This window comes from Rhynchophorus ferrugineus, unplaced genomic scaffold (assembly GCF_030347505.1).
Source record: "Rhynchophorus ferrugineus isolate W39M unplaced genomic scaffold, kcgeb_rfMv2 rfM8, whole genome shotgun sequence".
NCBI lineage: Eukaryota > Metazoa > Arthropoda > Insecta > Coleoptera > Curculionidae > Rhynchophorus > Rhynchophorus ferrugineus.
In genome coordinates this window covers 28,828,437-28,846,479 of record NW_027472587.1, presented here as the reverse complement: position 1 = coordinate 28,846,479, position 18,043 = coordinate 28,828,437, and the positions used below count along the sequence as shown (strand labels likewise).

At 32.4% G+C, this 18,043-nt stretch overlaps 1 protein-coding gene across 2 annotated transcripts in view; it reads right to left on the bottom strand.

Moving 5' to 3' along the window:
• The window catches only part of RanBPM (Ran-binding protein M), a 72,308-nt gene that overhangs the window by 16,240 nt on the left and 38,025 nt on the right, over positions 1 to 18,043 (bottom strand). For both annotated transcript variants that reach the window (XM_076411245.1, XM_076411246.1), the window contains exons 2-4: positions 11,026 to 11,190; positions 9,196 to 9,386; positions 3,892 to 4,076 (exon numbers count right to left, since the gene is read on the bottom strand). In XM_076411245.1, the coding sequence (XP_076267360.1) occupies positions 3,892 to 4,076; positions 9,196 to 9,386; positions 11,026 to 11,190 (541 nt within the window). The remainder of the gene's footprint in view (positions 1 to 3,891; positions 4,077 to 9,195; positions 9,387 to 11,025; positions 11,191 to 18,043) is intronic.

Sequence of the window (18,043 nt, the reverse complement as noted above, 5' to 3'; positions counted from 1 at the left end):
AATAATCATCAATTACTTCTTAATTAAGGTTATTCGCTCAACGAACTTGATGTGTATTAATATAATCCTATATAACAAACAGTCGATATGTCTCGCTTTTTACAGTGATAAATATGGCGGTGACTTATAAATACAATATTTAATAAAAGATAAGTAAACGTTGATATTTCTATTTATTTGGAAAAAAAAATTATATTGGTTTTATTCATCACCTATTGAAGTTATTAGATTTATTTATCACGAAAAAATGGAAAAAGTACAAAGACGAGGTTCACATAATATTAAAATTAGGACTCACAATATCGCAAGACTACTTAACCTGATAAGTAGTTAAATACTTTAATATACACTTTGTGGTTATATATTTTATATTGTTTAATGACTTGAAGGATGACAAATATTATAGTTGACTAAAAACTATTTGTGGATAGATCAAAGAACTAATAAATTAAGTAGCGTTGGGAACTATCGACTGAAAACGACTATCGACTGTTTAGTAATTGACTACTTTTTACAATCGACTGTTTCAGTCGCTATTTTTGGTTTGACTGCTTACTACTTTTTACCAGTGATTGATTCAGTCGATTGTTTTCAGTCGCTATTTTCGGTCCGAATGATTTTGTTACTATTTACTATCGACTATTAATTCTCAATATTTTTTGTTGTGAAGTAAACGTATTCTATTCTTAACGTTCTGACCCTATCGTCTTCGCCTCAACCTTCACACAGATTTACCTATTATGCTTACATAGATTTATATGTAATATATATAGTTTTATGATTTTTTTGGTTTACTTGTAATTAACAATGTAACAGGTCAATTGAAAAGTCCCCGACCTACCATAGTAAAACACATTTTTTGGCAATATTAGTTTTTTTTATTCAATATAATTCCCTTAAAGGGCGATACACTGATTATAGCGACCCTCCAACTTTTCCATAACATTTTTGAAGTATGATTTGTCCTTTGCTTCAAATTAGGCCTCAGTTTCGGCGATCACCTCTTCATTCGACGAAAATTTCTTCCTAGCGAGCATACTCTTGAGATCTGAGAACAGGAAATAGTCGCTGGGGACCAGATCTGGAGAATACGGTCGATGGGGAAGCAATTCGAAGCCCAATTCATGGATTTTTGCCACCGTTTTCCGGTTCAATAAGGCTTTGTAATAGTCGCTGTTGATGGTCCTTCCTTTTTTAAGGTAGTTAATAAAAATTATTCCATGCGCATCCCAAAATACAGACGCCATAATCTTGCCAGCCGACTGTTGCGTTTTCCTACGCTTTGAAGCGGGTTCATCGTTGGCAGTCCACTCGGATGAATGTCGATTGGACTTCGGAGTGAAATGATATGATGTACACATTCAGTTGATATCTTTAGAGTGTCTGCATTTCATTAAATTTCAATTTACGGTTATTCAAAATCATTTTGTGGATTTTTAAAATGTTTTCCTCGGTAACAACCTCCCCTGCGTTTACCGTCTTCAGTGCTCATTTCATCACGTCTAAACTTAGCATACCAATCGTTGATGGTTGATTTTCCTGGGTCAATGTCCGGAAACTCGGCATCAAGCCAAGTTTTTGCTTCAACTGTACTTTTCCCCTCAAAAAGCAATATTTTATCAACATGCGAAATTCCTTTTTATCCATTTTTTTCACAATAACAAAAATTGCTTAACTCAAAATGTTATAATTCATAAACTAATGATCAGACAGCAGTCAAATTTATACACGCATCTTTTCAGGGTTAGGGCTAACTAAAAAAGATACGGATTTAATTTCAGTAGCGCCATCTATGCCGGGGACTTTTCAATTGACCTGTTATTGTATATTAATATAGCGGCATTTTGGAACGATATTTTTCAAGAATGTTAATGTAATAGAGTAAAAAGATTAAAATTGTGAATGACAAATAGTAAAATACTTTTAACTGTTTTTATAGCAATAATAGGTAATATTTCGATCACTCTCTCGATTTCTGTTAATAATTTAATAAAAATATTAAATTATTAAAAAACAAAAATTAAAATAAATATTTCCCTTCAATAATAAATAAAGCATTTACTATATTTCAAAAAGCTCTACTAGCTATTGTGCTATAATTTTTAATTATGTCATGGATTGGATTTTTTCCATGATTAGGTATATGTTTAATTTTTATTTAGTATTTACGGTTATTGTACATCTTTAGTTTTTAGATTTTGCTTAAGTTCTATTATATTATCTATATTTATTATAGTATATTATTTAAAAATAGCAATTAACATATTAAAATACGATAAAACATTTGCGGTGTATTATTCCATTCCATAGAAAAATTCCATTCCTTTTTACAGATCCACAGAACATTCAAATATAAAAGTAATTCTACTTCGTTTAAAATGAAATAGAAAATTGCTTGTTAATAGTATTCAGTATTTATTTTTTTCCTTTTCTTTTTTAAAGTTAGTAGGTGCTTATATGCGTCTCGCTTATATTACCGTCGGAAAATATTAGTACATATAAAATTAACTGTTCTAAGAAATTACCTCCGTCCTTTCCTCTCTCACAATTTATATAGGAAAGGGTTCGTACATCTTCGTCTGACATCACGAATTGAAAAAAAACAGTCGAACCGTTCATTTAGTAATGACTATTTTCAGTCGCTAGTTTTTTGACTATCAACTGTTTCGACTGTTTTCAGTCGATAGTTCCCAACGCTAAAATTAAGTATATTTTAATTCTATTGATATTTTCTCAAGCAATAAAATAATTGTTTAATACTGAAATGTTTTGATGATATGATCATACGTATGGTTTAACTAATTATAATAAAATCAGATAGCAAATTGCAGTTTTAATGTGGTGCATATTATTTTCCAAGTAAATGACTAAAAACTTGTTAAAAATGTGTGGGTAGATCAAAGAATTTACAAATTAAGTATCTTTTAATGCTACTGATTTTTTCTCAAGCAATAAAATAATTGTTTAATACTGAAATGTTTTGATGGTATGATCATATGTATGGTTTTACTAATTATAATAAAATCAGATAACAGATTGCAGTAGTTTAATGTGGTGCATTCTTTGTCTCTTTGTTTCATCTATTATTTTCCAAGTAAATGACTAAAAACTTGTTAAAAATGTGTGGGTAGATCAAAGAATTTACAAATTAAGTATCTTTTAATGCTACTGATTTTTTCTCAAGCAATAAAATAATTGTTTAATACTGAAATGTTTTGATATGATCATATGTATGGTTTAACTAATTATAATAAAATCAGATAGCAGATTGCAGTAGTTTAATGTGGTGCATTCTTTGTCTCTTTGTTTCATCTATTATTTTCCAAGTAAATGACTAAAAACTTGTTAAAAATGTGTGGGTAGATCAAAGAATTGATAAATTAAGTATCTTTTAATGCTACTGATTTTTTCTCAAGCAATAAAATAATTGTTTAATACTGAAATGTTTTGATGATATGATCATATGTATGGTTTAACTAATTATAATAAAATCAGATAGCAGATTGCAGTAGTTTAATGTGGTGCATTCTTTGTCTCTTTGTTTCATCTATTATTTTCCAAGTAAATGACTATAAACTTGTTAAAAATGTTTGGGTAGATCAAAGAATTTATAAATTAAGTATTTTTTAATGCTACTGATTTTTTCTCAAGCAATAAAATAATTGTTTAATACTGAAATGTTTTGATGGTATGATCATATGTATGGTTTTACTAATTATAATAAAATCAGATAGCAGATTGCAGTTGTTGAATGTGGTGCACTCCTTGTCTCTTTGTTTCATCTATTATTTTCCAAAGAATTTACAAATTAAGTATCTATTAATGCTACTGATTCTATCTCAATCAATAATTGTTTAATAGTAAACGATTGGATAAATTGATTGTACTCACTTATTTAAAACGCACTGCCATTCTGTTTGTGACACAGATGTCGGATAGTCCCTGATTTCAAATTTGGTCCTTTGTTTGAGTTCACGCATCATGTCCTCTATATCAAACACGAACGGCTCCTGACCAAAATTAGCGTCAACTATTTCACCAGGCGTCTGCAGGCCGACAGTTGGATAAAGATTTGGCTAGAATAAAATAAAAGTCTAGATAAATAAATGCCTGTTTATATCGTCACATGCTATTCAAATATACACTTATAAGGAATTTTTAAAGTCACTGGAAAAAATGTACACTTTTATACCCGTTTTCCTACGGATGCTTTTAATAGTCGAAATAAATACATCAGACGTCATGTAATAAACTTGGGTATCTATCAACATAAACCCATATAAACATTAATCTATTTGTGTCTGCATAATAAAGTTATTCTCGATTGAAGATGTTCTTTACGAGCTAAGTTCTCGTCATTTACGGGAGATTTTAATTTCCAGCTTTTATGTGAAGAAATCTGCGACTAAACCGGCCATATTTTCGAGGCATTGTTTCCTCTGACTACCCTCTGTTCACTTCAAAAATTACTTGATTGTTAATAAGCAATTATAGTGATGGCTGCAGTAAAGGGCTTGGTTGTGCCCTTGTATGTAATGGCCAAACTTGCCTTTTCTGGCTCGCTAAACAGGGTACGATACTTACTTCTGAACCGCAAACGGAAAATGGCTCATCCTCTCAGACTCCTACAGTTCGCTGGATTGCTTTTTTGAACGGAAATAGTCATCACCTTGTCTTCACATATCTGAGTCTCCTGGGATCACTTTTGCTGGCGAGGTTTGCCGTCTACTCTCAATTCCCTATCGAGAACATATGTATCCACACTGATCTCTATCATATTATCAGAACCTTTATCAGAGCCACAGTACAAAAAGGCTGGGACTCAGACGATGGCTTAAACAAACTTTGAAATAAAAAGTGACTTTTTCTCATTCCCAAGCAGTTAAACTCAATCATCTGACACTGGGACCCTATTATTTTTCTCACAGCCATTTGATGTCCTCAAGCTCTGCATTGTGCTGTGAATTCTGTGACCAATTCCTCTTCCACCTTTTGAGCGAATACCAATGAATGAATATAGAAACAATCTAGTCGACGACAATAGTGATGGGTGATGGGATGTTTGTCTTTGTATTTTGTAACTGTTCACCCCTGTTCCTGTCATCCTGAACGTTGACATTTCGCTGTTGATGTTCATTTTATCAATACCAAAAATTTTATCTATACATACTTTGTCATATATTTTACTTTAATTTATTATAATTTTTTTTATTTATGCATATAAACATTTATGATTGTCTGCGTCTTCTGTATGGAATGTCTTGTTCTAAGCGCAAAAGCACAATTGTAACAGGTTAATTGAAAAGTCCCTGGCCTGACACATAGATGGCGCTACTAGAATTAAATCCATATGTTTTTTAGTTAGCCCTAACCCTCAAAAGATGCGGGTATAAATTTGAAAGCTGTCGGATCATTAGTTTGTGAATTATAGCATTTTGAGTGAAGCAACTTTTGTTATTGTGAAAAAAATTGGTAAAAAGGAATTTCGCGTGTTAATAAAATATTGCTTTTTGAAGGGAAAAAATACAGTTGATACAAAAACTTCACTTGCTGCCGAGTTTCCGGACACTGCCCTTGGAAAATGAGCACCGAAGACGGTGACGCAGTGGATGCCCAAAAGAGATTGTTACCGACGGAAACATTTAAAAAATCCACAAAATGATTTAATGACCGTAAATTGAACCTGAATGAAATAACAGACACTCTAAAGATATCAACTGATCGTGAACATCATATCATTCACGAATATTTAGGTATGAGAAAGCTCTGTGCAAAGTGGGTGCCGCGCGAGCTCACTTTTGACCAAAAACAACGACGAGTTGATGATTCGGAGCAGTTTTTGACGATGATCAAGCGTAATGAACCGACAAAATATTTCCATAAACAAAAAAATATTTCGAATGATAAGTGAATAACCAGAGCAGAAAAAACATAATATAAAAACTTAGATACAAAATGATAAAACCGAGTGTTATAGGATTAAAATATTGCATTATGAACAAATACAAACGTTACGCTTTTCTGTGCATTGGGTTGGGTCGTGGGTTTGGGCTTGGAGAGAAAATCTTCGAACACTTTTTGCATTGTCGTCCTGCACACGCCCGACATTGCGTGTAACCTATCGAGACAATTTTTGCCCTATAATTAATGACAAGGTGTTAACTAACAGAAATAACCGTCGGACATTACTGTCCCTTTGTTGCTCTGTTTTACATGACCGTCTGGATATCATTAATTTTATTTATTTGGGTAGGACAAGGTACTATCATAAGGTTGTATATATGATAAACGTTGACTATTCGGAATTTGAATTAATTAGTAGTGTTCTTAAATAAAAAAATATTAATTTAAAATGAAATAGACTATCCATTACAGAATGTTGATGTTAGATTAAATATATTTTAGTTTAAGATTGTCAATGACCATTAAAGAAAAATACATAATGGTATGAATTGATATCTTGTTTCTGTTCATCACTCTCACAGCAAAGTGTGAAAATAGTAAGTTTTAGAAGATTCAAATAAACATAAGCTTTATATATAATTTTTTTTCTAGCATCTTTATTAGATACGCTTAGTACAATCTTAATTATTATTATTACAATTAATTTATTACTACTTTTCCGATGTGCTTGGATTAATTAACAAGCAAGACGAGTACGAGAAAATACATCAGTATGTATTCCTCAATTATAAAATTATAATTATTTATTAATTATTAACTTATAGCTATAGTTTACACTAATAATACACACTAAATGTTCACACAAGTTCGTATGGTTTTGTTCGTTTCAGTCTCCTGACATCCTGTGCGCTGTCCAGCAGTTGTATTGCTTCCACGTTAGAATGATTTAGTAATCTTCTTTCGTGTTTCAAAGCGAAATCCTGCACAACTTCGCAAATCCATTTGATTTCCAGGTCATTGTGCAGTTCTTCATTGGTTAGATAGCGATAGGCATTGGTAATCAATCGAAGAATCTTGTTTTGACAGCGCTGTATGACTAACTGATTTGAATATTTAGTGCAACCCCATATTTGCACCCCATAGGTCCAAATTGGCTTGATGATTGTCTTATAAATCAACTTCTTTGATTTTAGATCAAGTTGAGAGTATTTTTCGACTAACCAGTATAGTTGTTTTATTTTGGTTCTAATGTGTTTTGCTTTTTGTCTAACGTGATGCTTCCAATTTAATCTACCGTCAAGATGGATTCCAAGGTATTTTGCTGATTCTGCTTGAGGAATCGGGCATCCATTGAGTGATATAATTAAGTTTTTATTATTTCGCCTTAATGCAAAATTAACGTGGACAAATTTGGAGCTATTAAGTTGAATTTTCCAATCTTTTGTCCATTTGTAGATTTTGTTGATTGCCACTTGTACTTTTTCTATTGCCCTAGGCAGAGATATATCTTTTGCCATAATAACTGTGTCATCAGCAAAGGTTCCAAGAAGTGTTTCTTTTGTTGTTGGAATGTCAGCAGTGTAGAGCAGATACAGGAGAGGTCCTAAGACGCTACTTTGTGGAACTCCAGCCGAGATATTTTTAAATGTCGAGAACGCCTTTTCGTGCGATACTCTAAATTTTCTTCCGAATAAATATGACTCCAGCAATTGACAATAGTTACGCGGTAACAATTTGCTCATCTTACAGATTAATCCCAAATGCCAAACCCGATCAAAAGCTTGTGAGACATCCAGGAATATTGCAGGGCAGCTCTCTTCTAGCTTTTCGATTATTGAATGGTGATTTTGAAAACCTTTCTTTTATCATTTCTCTAATTTCGAGGGGGTAAAGTACTTCCTATTCTGATTTCTCTCTTGCTATTGGGGTAGCATCTTTTGCAGCTGACCGAATTTGTTCAGTTATATGTTTGGTTTGTTGCTCAAGATCATCTATAGTTTTAAGTCTTACTTTTAAACTGATTTGTTCCTGCAATATTAATCTGAATTTGTCCCAGTCAGTATATTTCTTGGTAAGATTAGGCTTTTTTGCTTTTCTTAGGATTGTCGCGCCCAGTGTTAACAATACTGGAGTGTGATCAGATGTTAGATCGCACAAGCTTTCTGTACTAATTTGATTTAATGAAATGCCTTTTGTAATGTAGAAATCCAGCAGGTCTGGGACTTTGTTACTGTCTGTAGGCCAGTAAGTGGGTTCGTGCCCTGAATGATTTATATATAATTAAGTATGACAATTAATTAAGATAATTAAGTGGTTTAATTTATCAAATATAAATTTCACTAAAATAAATACTACAACAGAATATTATAGTTGACTAATTTATATCAATGACAAGTATACATTATTTACAAATATTTTTCATTGATATTTCAAATATATTACTAATAATATAATACGAATATATAAATATTAATCTTAATTTAAAACAAGAAAAGAAAGTTAACATTAAGAACAATGAACTAAACCAACTGTACAACTATAACACATGTGTTATAATATAATGCAATGTTCTTGTGATACGGGGCTTGTTGGTTCATGTTTTGTTTGAGTAGGACAAGCTACTATCTTAAAGTTAACGATTAACATCATATTATTAGGCATTTGGATTACTGTCCATCTCTCGCTACTGTTTTCCTATTTTTAGGAACAACAGACTAATTTTTTTTTGCAGTGAATCAGACTCTGTTATGGTTTTATTTTAATTGTTGCCAGTTTAAGTTTCTTATTTCATCCTCTTCCATTCCTACATCCAAACCAATTATGTTTTGGTCGAAGATCCACCGTGAACGGCAGACCTAACATTTGTATGTAAAAATTGTTTTTTTTTCTATAGAAGTTCACTACTACCAATAGGAACAATTGGTTATCATGTTAAAACGGAAAGCTTTTGATTTTCACTATTTCACTTCATCTAATCACCTCGAGTTTAATTTTCTCTTCATGTTTTTTCTCCCCTACTGACATCCACCATATTATATTTAAACTTTCTATCTGGCCGCTTCTCATCACATTTGTTTTAGTCATTGTTTATTGTAAATAATTTTCTTGTGCCTTTTTGTGTTATCACAGAGACCACCTTTATGAATTTTCATAGCTAGTTGATACATTACTATTAAATACATTAGTTCCAGTACTATTTTCCAGATTTTATCATTATTGATATGTAATGCTCTTTAACCAGATACGCCATATCTTGTAAAATTCCTAATCGTGTTCTTGCGCAATACTTACAGGTAGATCACTGAAGGCGATTCCCAGATGATGGCCGTTCTTCGTGTAGAAACAAGTGCCATCGATCAGATTGACTCCACATCCGATAACGTCGTCGGTGGTAAACGTTGGTCCGTAAGGCTGACCAGTGCCGGATGAACAAAATGAATGGCCATCATCTCCATGGTAGCCATACGACTGTTTATCCCAACCTGAAACAAGAATAATTGGTTATTACCCCGCCGTTTTATAATGTTATTAAAGGAAATACAATGCCAACCTGCCAATCTAATTCCGTACAAAAGCTCTAACATAGAAACAGCTCTAAAACTAATGAGGCTTAAAACTAAACCATAGCACTAAACTGAGATAGCAGGGAAATGGGTTTTAAAATTAAAATAGCGCCGTGAAAGTGAAATATGTCCTTTAAACAGAAACGAGAGTTAAAACTAGAATTAGTATCGGGTAACTTTTGGAGGCTGACATTCAAGAGTATTGTAGTCATGATGTAACACGATTTTGAGTTATTCCATCTATTCGTCAACAAAATAATTAAAAAAATCGTCTTTTTAACATTTCATTTTTTCTAACAAAAATTTTATTACGATATGTCAATGCATTGTTCATTTACAACCCTTTAAAAAACGGTTTAGATAGACGCAGTGGTTGAGTTTGCAAAGCGATCCATTTATTGATGCGATGTCGCGGTCAGATAATCCTGCTAGGTTATAAGTAAATGATTGCCGATAAAGTGGCCGCGCTTCTAAAGAAGTTTTCTAGATGGTTCATGTCTCCTCTTTTCCTTTTTTGGTCTTTTTTCCTTTCTGCCACAAAATATAATTGTTATCTATTGATCAAGATAGCCTTAGACAGAGATATATCTTTGCCATGATAACTGTATTGTTGGCAAATGTTCCAAGTACTGTTTCTTTTATTGTTGGTATATCAGCAATATAGAGCAGATTTAGGAGAGGTCCAAGACACTGCCCGGTGGAATTGCAGCCGAAATAAGTTTAAGTATTGAGAAAGTCCTATCATGTGAGACTTTAAATTTTCTTTAGAAAATATATGACTCCAGCAGTCGACAGTAATTCCGTGGTAGCAATTTTCTCATTTTGTAAATTAATCCCAAATGACATATCCAGTAAAAAGCTTATGAGACAGGCTGTTACTCGCTGTACTTGGTCGATAATTCTCAAATAATTTTGATATCGCAGGTACCAGCGAAATAGGCTTTTAAGATCCAACATATATCAACATGATTATGGCTTTTCACGACAGCTTTTTCTAATATAATAACTCAGGTGAAATATTATCAGAAGCCTTTTTAGGATTGAGGTTGTTCTCAACTTCTATGACGACTTTCATTGAACAAATCAGATTTACACCTTACAGGATTTATATCTACTGTAGATTCTATATCATTCGGTTGGAATAGATTAGGTAAATGTTCCACGAATAATTCAGTTTTTTCATCGTTGCGTCGAACCCATTCATTTTGATCATTTTTAATAGGCGGTACTATATGATTAATATATACTGTAGCAACTTATAAAAATTCTAACAACTCAATAAATGACTTTTTCAAGAAAAAATGATAATATTACTGGATATACTCCAAATAAATTTAGAAAATATGTTTTTCTTTCAACTATACATTTATGTTTGCTTAAATTTCCGTACTAAAAGCTCATTAAACGCCCTGGTAAAATTAAAATGGAACTAAATTGAATTATGTCTTCCAAACAAGCGTTAAAACAAGAATTAGAATGCGGGGTTTAAAGGGGTCCACTCCAAAAGGCGTGATAATTCGTGTTATAACACAAGAGAATGTTGTCAGTTGTCACTTACCAGGTAGTCTGTTCAAATTAACTCCTTGAGCTGACAGGCCGATACCCATGTAACCATCGCGACCCTTGCTGACGATCTTTACTTCAAAATAGTACAGTCCGCAAGCGGCGGGGATGGGATGGGTCGCTTGAATGCTGGCAGCGTCTCTATGCGAGTTTCCATAGCCTATAAAAACAGACACATATAAATTTAACGAAAACAAAACAACAGAAATAGGAATAGTTTTATTTGCGCTCTCGGTTATCCAAGAAAAAAGCATCTATATTACTTCTAATAAAATAAACAATGCAAGTCATCAATGCCGTAGAATTCTCATTTCACTAATTAACATGGCTCTAGTTAAAAAGAGACAGAACGAAGTCTGATGTGTCCGAACATGTAACCGTGTAGCTCTATAAAATTCGATTTGTGTTAATGCGACAATTGGTCGACACCATTCTAATATCAGCAAAATTATCCAAAATAATAATATATCAAAGATATCTTCATACACTGTTAGGAAACATGATTTGAGTGGTGTCGTCGAAAAGGTCTAATGGATTTGTAAAACATCGTTTTAAAAATAATACCATGTTTAAAAGCATATAACAAAATTAAGGAAGGTTTGTTATTTCAATTTATGTATCTAGATGAAGCTTTAAAATGGAACATTAGGTCTCTCTTGGTAAAATGCTAAGAAAGAGTGTAAAGACGGCAAAAGTTGATGAGAAAGGTAAAAAATAGAATAACATAAGTTTTGTTGCTTATAATGTTTTTTTTTTAATAATTCATTGTGGATATATTACTGACCATGGTGGAAACAGGTATGACTTTATTTCTGGAGCTGAGTTAGTGTTTTGTCACTGGTTACATATAAATTGTTTGTATTTTATACGTAAGTAAAACCTTCATACACTGTTAAGAAACATGATTTGAGTGGTGTAGATATGCGTCGAAAAGGTCTAATAGATTTGTAAAAGATCGTTTTAAAGATAATACCATTTTTAAAAGCATATAACAAAATTAAGGAAGGTTTGTTATTTCAATTTATGTATCTAGATGAAGCTTTAAAATGGAACATTAGGTCTCTCTTGGCAAAATGCTAAGAAAGAGTGTAAAGATGACAAAAGTTGATGAGAAAGGTAAAAAATAGAATAACATAAGTTTTGTTGCTTATAATGTTTTTTTTTTAATAATTCATTGTGGATATATTACTGACCATGGTGGAAACAGGTATGACTTTATTTCTGGAGCTGAGTTAGTGTTTTGTCACTGGTTACATATAAATTGTTTGTATTTTATACGTAAGTAAAACCTTCATACACTGTTAAGAAACATGATTTGAGTGGTGTAGATATGCGTCGAAAAGGTCTAATAGATTTGTAAAAGATCGTTTTAAAGATAATACCATTTTTAAAAGCATATAACAAAATTAAGGAAGGTTTGTTATTTCAATTTATGTATCTAGATGAAGCTTTAAAATGGAACATTAGGTCTCTCTTGGTAAAATGCTAAGAAAGAGTGTAAAGACGACAAAAGTTGATGAGAAAGGTAAAAAATAGAATAACATAAGTTTTGTTGCTTATAATGTTTTTTTTTTTAATAATTCATTGTGGATATATTACTGACCATGGTGGAAACAGGTATGACTTTATTTCTGGAGCTGAGTTAGTGTTTTGTCACTGGTTACATATAAATTGTTTGTATTTTATACGTAAGTAAAACCTTCATACACTGTTAAGAAACATGATTTGAGTGGTGTAGATATGCGTCGAAAAGGTCTAATAGATTTGTAAAAGATCGTTTTAAAGATAATACCATTTTTAAAAGCATATAACAAAATTAAGGAAGGTTTGTTATTTCAATTTATGTATCTAGATGAAGCTTTAAAATGGAACATTAGGTCTCTCTTGGCAAAATGCTAAGAAAGAGTGTAAAGATGACAAAAGTTGATGAGAAAGGTAAAAAATAGAATAACATAGGTTTTGTTACTTATAATGTTTTTTTTTAATAATTCATTGTGGATATATTACTGACCATGGTGGAAACAGGTATGACTTTATTTCTGGAGCTGAGTTAGTGTTTTGTCACTGGTTACATATAAATTGTTTGTATTTTATACGTAAGTAAAACCTTCATACACTGTTAAGAAACATGATTTGAGTGGTGTAGATATACGCCGAAAAGGTCTAATGGATTTGTAAAACATAGTTTTAAAAATAATACCATTTTTAAAAGCATATAACAAAATTAAGGAAGGTTTGTTATTTCAATATATGTATCTAGATGAAGCTTTAAAATGGAACATTAGGCCTCTCTTGGCAAAATACTAAGAAAGAGTGTAAGATGACAAAAGTTGATGAGAAAGGTAGAAAAATAGAATAACATAGGCTTGTTAGTTATAATGTTTTTTTTTAATAATTCATTGCAGATATATTACTGATCATGGTGGAAACAGGTATGACTTTATTTCTGGAGGTGACTTAGTGTTTTGTCACTCGTTACATATAAATTGTTTGTATTTTATGTAATTTCCTTTTTTTGGAAAGAAGAACAACTTTTTTTTAACTGCATCAAACATATCATTACAGGAATAAACAGGAATAGTTAATAAGTGTTTGATAGATTAGAAATTAATAATTTGGTAACACAGTGAGTTTGAGAGTGAAAAATTATAATCCAATGCTAGCAATTAATAAGAACGAGAGGTAGAGTATTTTACCAAGAAAAATGTACATAAGGAAAAATACAGTGAGATTAAAATTAGTTGACAAGGAAACACAGCAATGAAAGAAGTAAAAACTAAACATAAAAAGGTAAATATACTTTCTAACTAATGTAAAATCCAGGGCGTAACACTACATAAAATGCATATAGAACGCCACCTTATAGGCGGTTTGGAAAAGAATTAAATGTAAATATAATAAAACACAATCTAATCTACAAACTAATGTGGCTGTATAATTAACTGCGGTTTATCTTCTTCTATAATATATGCATTAGATGTAGTATAATATTAAAATAAATTATATCTTATAACGTTATTTCTGATTCATTGTTTTATCTACATTAGTACTTTGTTATGTCACAGTTAAAATACATGAAATCTTAAATGTAGTGAAATTTTAGCAAGCTCATATGAATATTGGACGAAAATATTTGCTTTCCAAAAAGCTGCGCGATTTTTATTATCATTTTTGATTTTCGTGTCCAATTAATGTCGGTTTTAGCGCGCTGTCCCTGTCGAAAGAGACGTAAGAGGGCGTGGTAGTGTTTCTAGTGTCGCTATTATGTGCACAATAGTCTGTATTTGCGTATTACAGAGGCATAATGTGTTTTACATATTTTTCCAGTTTAAAATGGCTTCGAGAGTCTGTAAACGAGACGCTGACATGTTTTGCTATATTTGCAGCGAATATATTACAGTAAGAGAAAAGAAATACGATTTAAGTACAAATTTAAAGATTTGCGAAGTCTATCAAGCTTACTTCAATCTACCTGTTAAAAGTCAAGACAAAAGATGGTTTCCACATGTGTCACGTAATTCTTGCAGATATGTTCTGGAGGGTGAGTTTATTTTCTTTTCTTTTTTTCATTGTATGAAACCTTTAATTATGTTATGTGCAGACTGGTACAGAGGTGAAAAGAGTAATGCAGTTTGCACTGACAAGAATTTGAAGAGAACCAAGTGACCATCAAACAGATAGTTATTTTTGCATTGTAAATCCACTTAAAGGTAAAAATTCAAAGAAAGCATAGTATCCTGTTCTATCATCGACGTTCGCTCCAATACCCAATACAGAAAAAAATCCAGTATCGGCTCTTTCTGTATTGGGAAAATCAACTATTCTCTCGAGGTAGCCATCAATCCCGGGGGTCATCTGTATCCGTATTCGGTATTGAATCTCATTTAAAAATACAGCTCGTCAACTCTGAAGATCCCAATGATTTAATAAGAAACTTAAATTTTCCAATTTTTTTAAATAATCTCTTAGAACGTCAACAATCTGTCCGTGGGCAATAAGCATTATTGTATGATTTCAGTTATATAATATAATTATCCTGACATGCAGAAGATCACTTCAGTAAGTGACCTACTGTACAACTTATAATCTAAATCTTATTCTAGATACTATTCTAACTTATTATTATAAGTCTATCCTAACTTATTCTAAAAACTATCCCAGCTTATTCCAGAGATTATTAAACCTCACTCTATGTGTCTATTAATCAGTTCGTATGGTAGTTTGCGTTTGAGCCTACGCACTTCACTATCATCGCGCACATTTAACTGTTTGGCGGGTGCATTGGGATGCACTAATAGTCTTTCAGAGTACTTCGCACTAACACTCCGAATCACACTTGTTATGGGTTCTATGGGGATATCGCGCTGAATCGTTTTGTTGGACACGTAATACGGGGCATCGACGATGACTCGCAACACTTTATTCTGGAACCTCTGGAGGATATCTATGTTTTTCCAAAAAATAAAGCAGAGTTACTGGCATCGCCGTTAAAACAATGGAATTTACTTGATTCTGATGTTAGGTATAAATGTAACAAAAATTAGGTATGAATGTCCCATGAGCAAAAATGCTGACCGGCGTCATAAATTTGATGCCAGCGATAAATGACGTGCATTGGCAGTTTTATCGGAATGACTATGTACAAATTAAACGAAAACAAAACAGCAGAAATAGGACAACGTTTTATTAGCGCTCTCGGCTACACAAAAACAAAACATCTACTTCATTCTCTCCGATTACATTTCCGCAATTGTCTTGTTTTAATCTCGCGCATCGATACTTTTGAATTATCTCTCGGTATCTTCTAAGATTTCCATTTAATCGATTGTGGCGGAAATGGTTTCGAAACTACTTGTAAGGCGAATACGGATAAATAAATACGTTCGCAATCGGCAGACAGAAGGTACGGCTGGAGCTGAAACCATATCGTTTTGTAAATCGCCCAAGGTTCAGTCGAGTTTAGTTAGTCACATTTCCGTATAATAAACGCTTGTACTGTATGATGTATGATGTATATTGCGGGTTCCTATAAATTAGTTTTTAAGGTTTTTTTTTTAGTTTGAAGCGTTGTTGATAGTCACTACTTTTTCCCATCTTTCAGGCAATTTACGGATTCCATCTCTAAAGAACTACGTATTTTTGAGGGCTACCTACGAATCGACCCATTTTTGGTAGTTTCAAAAAAGCGCTGCTTAGATATGCCACGGCTCATATGTTAGAACAAGTAGTTATCAGAAGGAACGAGGTCTGGAGAATATGGCGGATGGGGTAACACTTTCCATTTTAATATATCCAAGTACGCTTTCACTGGTTTTGTAACATATGGCCCATCCTTGTCATGCTGAAGAATAACACTGTTATGTTTTTGCTCGAATTCTGGTTGTATTTCATTAATGGTTTCATCGAGTGATATCGTCCTCGTTTTCAATTTTTTTTTGTTATCCAGAACGCTCTGTCTTAGGTATCACAATCATTACTTTTGAAATGTCAGTGAGGCTTCACACACAGTACCAATTTTATAGAATGATTTATCTTTTAACTCAATATAAGCCTGTCACCAGAGGCTGTTGAAACTCGGGTGACGATCATACAGACTTGATATATAACACATGAAGAGTCCTGGGTGTAACAAATAAAACGCGTTTTTTGTTCAAAATTGACTTTATTCATCAACGAAATCTCGCATCAGAGCCACACAATAATTCCAGAGCCGCTCTAACATTTCAAGGTGACTAAGTAGTTGTAGAAGATAATATATGCCAGGATAGCCATTTACGTTAAACATCGATACAAACACTTTTTTTATTGATTCATTACACTGCTCAATAAAAAATATAATATTTAAATTCTCCGAGATTTTCTTTGTTAGTTCCTGTTATTGTAATATATAGTCTGTCTAATGAAACAGCCAATCCACATCATCTAAGTTTATGACGTCAATATTTGTGGGTTCATAACTTCCAACCATTATCACTATTTCTTTTTAAGTGTTGAAAAATTTTGCACATATTTGGCAACATGGCCACCAGTACAATTCAAGTGGAATTTTATGGACTGATTCAATGGACACATTACACGATATTATAGACAACATTCTTTTTTTAACTAGCATAAAATGAGAAGGAAAAACCGGCTCCGGATTTAAAATGAATTTCATAATTTTACAAACTACATTTGGCAATATATTCGACGTGATCTATGACGTGCAGTGGCTGTTTGATCAACTGTTAAAGAACTTGGAGAAACCATGAGTTATTGTTATGGACAATGCACTATACCGTTGCACACTGGTTGAAAAGATCTCAACAAGTGGATCGACTAAGGTCACAATTAAGGAATGGCATGAAAACATAACTTAAATTTTGAAGGTACCACGTTAAAGAGTGAAAACACTATTTCAAAGTGTTATTTAGTACAAAGGAAAATTAAATGTATTATTGCGTTTTATTTAATTTACTTTTTAGAAATGAAAATATATAACCTGTCAATCAGAGGACTAAACAATATAGCCACAAAGTTTTACGTCAATACAATCGAATTATAATCGAAAAGAATTATTATTATGGATATGCAGGTCCAAAAGGATATGCGAGTGAGGAACTATTTTGGTATGTGGAAAGAAGCATGGTCCACAATAACACCTTTAGTCTTTATTAGAAAGATAAACTTGGGAGGAATGTAGGATTATAATTCAATGCCGGAAATAATCAAGACAGGGTGATTAGAATAGAAACAACTAAATGTTATGATATAGTTAATACAGGATAACAGTAGAAAATCGTCTTTATAGGGTGTGAGAGGTTTGTGTGCATAAATATGTGTATACGATTATATGAAAATATATGAGAATTTGGTTATAATGTTATAATTAATTGTATTGCAGATATGGCAAATGTATTAGGGAGAATGCAGCGATTAAATATCATTTTGTTTAGAAAAATACATAAGTGATGACAGAAGAAATTAGAGGGAACTACAGTGATATCGAAATGATTTGGCAAGGAAACAGTAGC